This window comes from Oncorhynchus mykiss, chromosome Y (assembly GCF_013265735.2).
Source record: "Oncorhynchus mykiss isolate Arlee chromosome Y, USDA_OmykA_1.1, whole genome shotgun sequence".
Classification (NCBI taxonomy): Eukaryota; Metazoa; Chordata; class Actinopteri; order Salmoniformes; family Salmonidae; genus Oncorhynchus; species Oncorhynchus mykiss.
Window position 1 is genome coordinate 36,191,516 of NC_048593.1, and position 8,152 is coordinate 36,199,667.

An 8,152-nucleotide genomic window follows, 5' to 3' on the forward strand; every position below is an offset into this window, starting at 1 on the left:
CCCAGGGAGTTCTTTCAGAACAGGGCAGAATGCTTCAGGAAACAGTGCTTCAGGAAACAGTACTTCTGGAAACAGTAGAAAAGTAAGTCAGCTAGCAAGGCATTGTTGTCATTTTATAACAGGTGATGGTAAGCAGAAATAAGGGAGGACCATCTTTCGTAGTATATGTCAGTTTCTCTTTCAAACAATCCCCTGGCCTTTTACACAGCTAGTAGCTAACGTTAGCCAAAGTAGTCTAGCTAGCTTCTGTCATCAAGGCGGCTACTTTCAAAAATCTCAAATATTAAATATATTTTATTTGTTTGACACTTTTTTGGTTACTACATGATTCCATATGTGTTATTTAGTAGTTATGTCTTCAATAGTATTCTACAATGTAAAAAATAGTAAAAATAAAGAAAAACCCTTGAATGAGTAGGTGTGTCCAAACTTGACTCGTGCTGTATAATTATGACATTGAATGTCAACACTGCCCTTAATTTATATAAATATCATAATATTTACGCAAAAATAAATACAACTAAAATTGTACCTTCTTAAATGTGTCATTTTGTGTCTACACTTCATACAATCAGACAAATGCTCAGTCATGTAGGAAAGCAGTTTATTGATAATGTTGTTCATCACGACTCATCATTACAATCATTATTCGTTTCCTTAACATAATCTATATCTGATTTAGGTTTTGATCAAAGACAAAGTGCATTTTATTACTTCTGATCTAACCTGACCTAGCCTGTTCTAACCTGACCTAGCCTGATCTACCCTGACCTAGTCTGATCTAACCTGAGTCTGATCTAACCTGAGTCTGACCTAGTCGGATCTAACCTGATTCTGATGTAACCTGACCTAGTCTGATCTAACCTGAGTCTGATCTAACCTAAGATGAGTCTAATCTAACTGAGTCTTATCTAACATGAGTCTGCACTAGTCTGATCTACCCTGATTCTGATCTATCCTGACCTAGTCTGATCTAACTTGACCTATTCTGATCTAACCTGACCTAGTCTGATCTCCGTCACATATACTGTACAGTCATATACTGTATCTCAGGGGTACCGTCTCACCTTACCCTGCACGATTTTGCAGTTCAAAAGTAGTGCACTATGTTGGGTATAGGGTCCCATTTAGGATGCAGTCACTGCACCCCTCCTGTGAATTTCACCATACAGTTACTACACAGGTAATCTACAGGCCTCACCTAATACATCTCCACACAAGAAAATAATCTAGGTGGGAGCAATATGGACTAAATCATCCCAGACTTAGGCATGTCTTTAAGGGAGTGAGGAGAGAATGTGTTATCCTCTCTCTTCCTCAAACATACAATGTTTAAAGCCCTCTCTCTCCTCCCTTCTTCCCCTTATCCATTCCTCCCCTCATCCATCCAGGACAAGGCCAGCATTTGATATCCTCTCTTCTCTCTTTTGGCATCCATAACTAATGTCCTCCTCTCCCTCCTTAGCACCTGTACGTGCTGCAGAGCATCCCCCCTCCGATCATGAGCAGAGCTCCAGACACCCACCCCACGTAGATGGACGCCCCCAGCTCCCCTCTCCTCTCCTGGGTGGCCAGAGGGTTGTAGAAGCCCTGGATGATGGTGTGAGCGGACCAGCTTACGGGGATAACACACAACACCCCCGCTGCCATGAACACCGCGCCTGCCGCGATGCCAACCTTCGACTTGGCCAGCCAGTCGTCATGGAGGAAGTTGGTGCAGCGTGCCCCAACTACAGTCAGCCCGATGGCGAGCACACTGACCCCAATGGAGACGCAGATGAGAGCCCTGGAAGCCTGCAGGTTCTGGGGCAAGGCCAGGAGGGAGTCGTAGGCTTTACACTGCATGTGACCCGTGCTCTGGATCACACAGTTCATCCATAACCCTTCCCAGAACACCTGGGCAGTGACAATGTTGGCTCCGACAAAGGCTGTTACCTTCCACATGGGCAGGGCACAGATCACGATGGTCCCCATGAACCCGATGAAGGCCAGGACAAAGGCAAGGATCTGTCGGCTCATCGTTCTTCCCCGGAATAGTTGAAAGTGTCCAATAGGGGGTTCTGGAAGTATTGTAATGGCCACGTTGTCGTTAGCTTGTTGGATCCGATGTGGGGTTGACTTTGCATAGTTTGTATTTCCTACTCTACAAAATGAGACTGGTCTTGGAAAAAGGCCTGATAGTTCAGATGCGGACAAGTCAAATTCTCCAGTCTATCTATAAAAGTCCATGAATCCAAACGTTGCAGCTAATCCAAGGCAGCTGTGAGAGCAGAGCAGACCATTGTATCCCCTTTGTCCTCTTTGAAACTAACAATGATTACAAGTCCACAAGTTGCATCTAAGCCAAGGCAGCCGTGAGAGGGTTGCTGTGTTTGTCGAATGAGAGCACATTTCCTTGTGTCAGTAACACTGGAGGTATTGTGAAAGGAAATAGAACAGGGAGGGGATTGAGCTAGTTTGTGGCTCAGGTTACCGGCTTTTCCTGATTCCCCAGTATGGGAATGTGTGAGGGTGGACAGTGGTTACCATGGAAATACACTGAACAAAAATATAAATGTAACATGTAAAGTGTTGGTCCTATATTTCATGAGGTGAAATAAAAGATCCCAGAAATGTTCCATATGCATGAAAAGCTTCTCTCTAAAATGTGCAGAAATTAGTTTACATCCCTGTTAGTGAGCCTTTCAACTTTGCCAAGATAATCCATCCACCTGACAGGTGTGACATCAAGGATCTGATTAAACAGTATTACACAGGTGCACCTTGTGCTTGAGACAAAAGGCCACTCAGTACATCCAGTTGGCCTCACAACTGCAGACCACATATGGTGTTGTGTAGGTGAGCAGTTTTCTGATGTTAACTAGAACAGTGCCCCATGGTGGTGGTGGAATGGGCAGGTATAAGCTACAGACAACACAATTTCATATTGATGGCAATTGGAATGCAGAAATATTTCGTGACGGGATCCTGAAGCACATTGTCGTGCCATTCATCGGCCGCCATCACCTCATGTTTCAGCATAATACACAGCCCCATGTCGCAAGCACCTGTACACAATTCCTGGAATTCCTCTTCCATCCTCACACATTTGAGATGCTCTTAATTGACGTGTACGGACAGAGGTCCAGTTCTCTGCAATATCCAGCAACTTCACGCGAAGGACATGCCACACGAGACAAATGGTCACACCAAATACTGACTGGTTTTCTGATCCACGCCCCTCTTTAAAAGGCATGTGACCAGATGCATAACAGTATTCCCAGTTGTGAAATCCATAGTTTGTGCCCAAGTCATTGTTCCAATTGACTGTCCTTATGGATTGTAACTCGGTAAAATCTTTGTGTTCTAGGCTATTGAAGTTAAGTTCAATTAATAATTTTCAGCCGTTGGTTCTGGACAAATGACTCCCCATTGAGAAGCGTTATGGTTTACCTACTTCAATATTTATGCTTCAGGGGAATATGCAGGGGTCAAATCAAAGTATGTCAAGTGCGCCGAAGACAACAGGTGTAAACCTTAGTGAAATGCTTACAGTAGATAGAGATAAAAACAGTAGAACGACATTAAAGAGAAGGCTATATACAGACAACTGTTAGTCAGGCTTATTGAGGTAGTATGTACATAGAGGTATCGTTAAAGTGACTGCATATGATAAGCAGAGTAGCAGAAGTTTAAAAAGAGGGGTTAGAGAGTCCTGCTCACTATATGTACAAGTAGGACATGGAATTGAAAAAGCCATTAAAGGAAACCCGGGAGCAATTATGGTTAATTGCCTTGCTCACGGGCAGATTAGTTTAGCCCAATATTGGAACTGACCTTCAAGAGATCGTGAACAGTTTAAACCCCAGTCTACACCATAGCCTGCTTGAACCAAGACATGAATTCAACGAGAATAAAGAACAATCATTTATTAAAGCAATAAATCGTTAAAACATGTCATGAAAAAAACAATTCTAATCCCCACTTGAATTTCCATGTTGCACTGCAGTTAAGCGAAGAGATTCACATTCATGCATAATTTCTACTACATCAGTCTCCATTTAAGACAACTTCAGGGTTCCGTCTTGTCAGACGTAGGCCGCGCCACTGGCGGCAGAGCGCGGGGCGGAATATTTGGCAGAGTACCCACCCTCCTTGCGCTGGGGGCACTGGCAGCAGAGAAGTGCGCCCCCGATGAGCATCAGGCCAGCAGAGCCCCATCCGATGAACAGCGACGCGCCCAGCTCTCTCCTCTGCGAGTCAGTGAGAAGCGGGTTGTAGAAGTCCCTGATGACGGTGTTGGCGGACCAAGACACCGGGATCAGACAGAGGATGCCGGCGACCTGGAAGAACACACCGGATGCGGTGGCCACCTTGGACTTGGCCGCCTCGTCGTTGATGCAGTTTGTGCACTTCCCCCCAGCAATGGAGAGCAGGATGCCGATCACGGCCACGAGGATGGAGATGACGACCAGAGCCCTGGCGGCCTGGAGGTCCTGAGGTAATGCCAGCATGGAGTCGTAGACCTTACACTGCATCTGGCCCGTGCTCTGGAGCACACAGTTCATCCACAGGCCCTCCCAGAAGATCTGCGCGGTTACGATGTTATTGCCGATGAAAGCAGTCACCTTCCACATGGGGAGCGCGCAGATTATGATGTCACCGATCCAACCGATGATAGCCAGGGCAATGCCCAGAATCTGGAGACCAGCGGAGGCCATTGCGTTCTATCTACTCAAACACACGTAAAACAGGCAGGACTAGTGTTTAGCAGTGGGAATGCTAGCTATTTTGGTTAGGATACAGACTCCAACCTTTATACCCACCTACCAGGGTATGGTTACTAATTGTGACAATTGAAAGCACCTGTTTGTTGGCCGATACACACCCACCAAACTAATAAGCCTGCCCAAACTACCCATATTTTATGCTGCGTTCACACGCTAGTCGGTCTAGGAAACTCAGAAATGTCCGAAATGGTTGTAGTTATTATACACGTGCTGCTCTCAACCAGTTAGCACACGTGTCAAACTCATTCCATGGATGGCCGAGTGTCTGCGGGTTTTCCCTTCACCCTTGCACTTAATTGATGAGTTAAGGTAACTGATTAGTAAGTAACTCCCCTCACCTGGTAATTGAAAGTTAAAAAAAACTAAAACCTGCAGACACTCGGTCCTCTGTGAAATGAGTTTGACACCCCTGAGCTCGCAAGTCAGAAATGTCCAAGTTCCGACTAGCACGTGAATGAGGCATCGTTCCCATTTCCGCCACAAAGTGCTGAACATTGACTACGCAATTTACTGTTATTGATACCAGCTGTCAGTCTATTAGTCCCAGTCCGTTCATGTGCAGCATGTTAACTATACGCAGTTGTATCCACTGATCTCCAAATAACCCGAATGGCTAAGCTTTCTGTGCGTAAAACCTGTGCGTCAGTTTGGAGAGTATTGAAGGTTCGCCACGCATGGGCTATGGATGCTCATGAGTGAGCTGGTGGTTTCTGTGATAAATTATCATTTTAACCTCCAACAACGGAAATCAAATTCCCATGTGGGCTATTGTCGCGTTCAAGTGATACTCGAAAGCGTAAACTAAAATGTCCCACTTGCTTACTTGGTTGTAGTTCCGAGTTTCCTAGTTCCGACTAGTATTTGAACGCAGCAAAAGTCCCTGCTATAATACGTCTCCTTCACACCGCCATTCTTTCTTTCATTCCTTCCTTATTTTCTTCATTTTCAAAATAACGCGACTGGAGAAAACCTTTTCAAAAGTAAACTATAAACCTACAAAGCAATGCTGTTCTAGATCTCAAATGAAATGTGAGCAGCCTATTTAACTTTTTTTGAGATCTTGTTTGTTTCCTATTTTGTGTTTTTATTTAGTTTACTTCACATTTAATTGGGAAGGTATATTTTATTCGATAACAACAGCATGCTTTACTGCATCCTGTTAAAGGCCTTTGCTGAGTTTCGACCATCTGGTCTGGCTCCAAAGTTAATGTCCAAAAAACACAATTTGTGATAACAGTGTCCTAATTATTTAATGTTAAAAAAAATCCTGTTCATGGTTTTGGATGTAAAAAAATATATAATTTGTGCAATAGTGCAAATATAAAAATACATTGTGTAACATTATTATTTTAGTTATAATGTGTAATTCTTCTTCTCCCCTGCTCGCTGAATAATTTTAAAAAGGCTCAGATAGTGTCTGGTTAATTAATTAGCCATAGATGACACCCAGTCTGTGTATTGGCCTGTAAGCAGCCACGGAACAGCTATCTTGTGTTTCACACACACCTCCACCTGTGGCATTGGGTAGGACAGCCAGTGCAAAACTGGAGAGACCATTAGAAGCCAAAACCCGCACAAATAAACTTTTGCACAAGAATCGTTGCGACAAGTTTATTTCATAATTGATTAGCCTACTTTTGCAGATTGGAGCTGTCTATTTTTCAGCTGTGAAATTATAAGAATTTAAATGTGGTGCATATCTCTTGGCAACGGCCCAAGACACAGTCCTATGTAGGGTAGGAATGTTTTTCCAGGATTTTGCACAGAGCTGGGCACATTGAGGGGCTTCCTGTGTGGGAAGAACATTCCTGAACTCCAGGACAGCGTGATAGATGTGTGGATCTCTTAGTAACGGAGCCAAAGCCCACCCGAGGATGGAGGGGGCTCGGTTGGCTCTCTATATAACCGTATTCTGCTTTAGGGGTCACACACTCGGTGTGCTTTTTGGAGGAGAAGAGGGAGATCCATATAGGAGTAGCAGTAGCTGGCAACGATGGTATCTTTGGGGCTGCAGATTTCCCGGTGCTGGGCTGGGTGGGGAACATCATCTGCATCCTCCCCATGTGGAAAGTCTCGGCCTTCATCGGAAACAACATTGTGCTGGCGCAGACCATCTGGGAGGCTCTGTGGATGACGTGCGTGGTGCAGAGCACAGGCCGTATCCAGTGTAAGGTCTACGACTCACCCCTCTCCTTGCCTCCGGACCTCCAAGCCGCCCGGGCCATGGTCATCGCCATCCTCTTGGCCCTGTTCGGGCTCCTGCTCTCGGTTGTCATAGGGAAATGCACCACCTGCGTCGGGGACCAGTCGGCCAAGGCCCGGGTGGCCATCACTGCCGGGGTGTTCTTCCTTGTGGCTGGGGCGCTCTACAACTCCCGACTCACAGAGGAGAGAGCTGGGCGCGTCCCTGTACTCCGGATGGGGCACGTCAGGACCGCTCCTGATCGGGGGCGCGCTCCTTTGCTGTCAGTGCCCGTCGAGGGGAGACCTCTATAATGGAGCGAAGTACATCGCGCCCAAGTCCTCTGCGTCGGGGATAGAAAGTTTATGAGTTTGTAAATAAATAAAACATATACAAAAAAATATATATGGAAAGGGTTTTTAGATTTTTTTCGTTTTGTGAATTGTTTGTGCTACTCGTTTCTTTGACTACTCTTTTTTGGAACGTTCGTTTCAAAATAGATGTGTGCTTTAGCCCATAAATTCCCAAACTGTGGGTGAAAATCGTACTAGTAGAATGCACAAGGTGCAATTTCGAAATCAGTTCCTCCTCATGTTAGTCAATTCATACCTTCGAGCAGGGCTCTCCAACCCTGTTCCTGGAAAAGTACCCTCCTGTAGGTTTTCCCTCCAACCCCAGTTGTAACTAACCTGATTCAGCTTTTCAACCAGCTATCTATTAGAATCAGGTGCGCTAGATGGAGGATGGATTGAAAACCTACAGGACGGTAGCTCTCCAGGAACAGGGTTGGACAGCCCTGGCTTAGAGTTATTTCTAGCTTTTCAGAAATGTCCAGATCAACTAGCTCATCTCAGCTAACGTTTTTAATTTGGCTGTTTTAAGCCCATAGATATTGTTGTATTTTTTTTTCTCACTCAAATATCAAATGAATACACATTAGACATGGCAAAATATATATTAGCTTTAAAATGGCAACATTTTCTTTGCACCCTATGAAAAAATGTGTAGAACTGCAGGAAATAAGCTTTAAACCTGCAAAATTATATCCACCAACAAGAGGGGTGTGAACAGTTTGTGTCATGAACTGTGCTTGTGCCCATAGAAATAGACGTGGCGAGCGCGCAGGGGCCGCGGGATGTTCCCCAATGCTGGAAGGGGGGACTGAGTGAAAACGTTTAGGAACCTCTGCCTATGTATTGTT

General features: G+C 45.0%; 2 protein-coding genes and 1 pseudogene across 2 annotated transcripts; 1 reads left to right on the forward strand and 2 right to left on the reverse strand.

The window, feature by feature from the left end:
* Positions 1-587: 587 nt before the first annotated feature.
* Positions 588-2,521, reverse strand: LOC110510224 (claudin-like protein ZF-A89). Its single transcript, XM_021591613.2, has one exon. It carries the CDS (start codon positions 2,017-2,019, stop codon positions 1,462-1,464), a length of 558 nt encoding a protein of 185 aa, XP_021447288.1. The 5' UTR covers positions 2,020-2,521; the 3' UTR covers positions 588-1,461.
* Positions 2,522-3,893: 1,372 nt separating this feature from the next.
* Positions 3,894-4,859, reverse strand: LOC110510219 (claudin-like protein ZF-A89). The gene has a single exon (XM_021591603.2). The coding sequence runs from the start codon at positions 4,698-4,700 to the stop codon at positions 4,068-4,070; it is 633 nt and encodes a 210-aa protein (XP_021447278.1). The 5' UTR covers positions 4,701-4,859; the 3' UTR covers positions 3,894-4,067.
* Positions 4,860-5,345: 486 nt separating this feature from the next.
* LOC110509451 lies at positions 5,346-7,329 on the forward strand (annotated as a pseudogene).
* The last annotated feature ends 823 nt before the right edge of the window (positions 7,330-8,152 follow it).

What these genes read in the sequence shown, in the direction of transcription:
- LOC110510224 (XM_021591613.2), bottom strand. Translation starts at nt 2,019, where the DNA reads ATGAGCCGACAGATCCTTGCCTTTGTCCTGGCCTTCATCGGGTTCATG.
- LOC110510219 (XM_021591603.2), bottom strand. Translation starts at nt 4,700, where the DNA reads ATGGCCTCCGCTGGTCTCCAGATTCTGGGCATTGCCCTGGCTATCATC.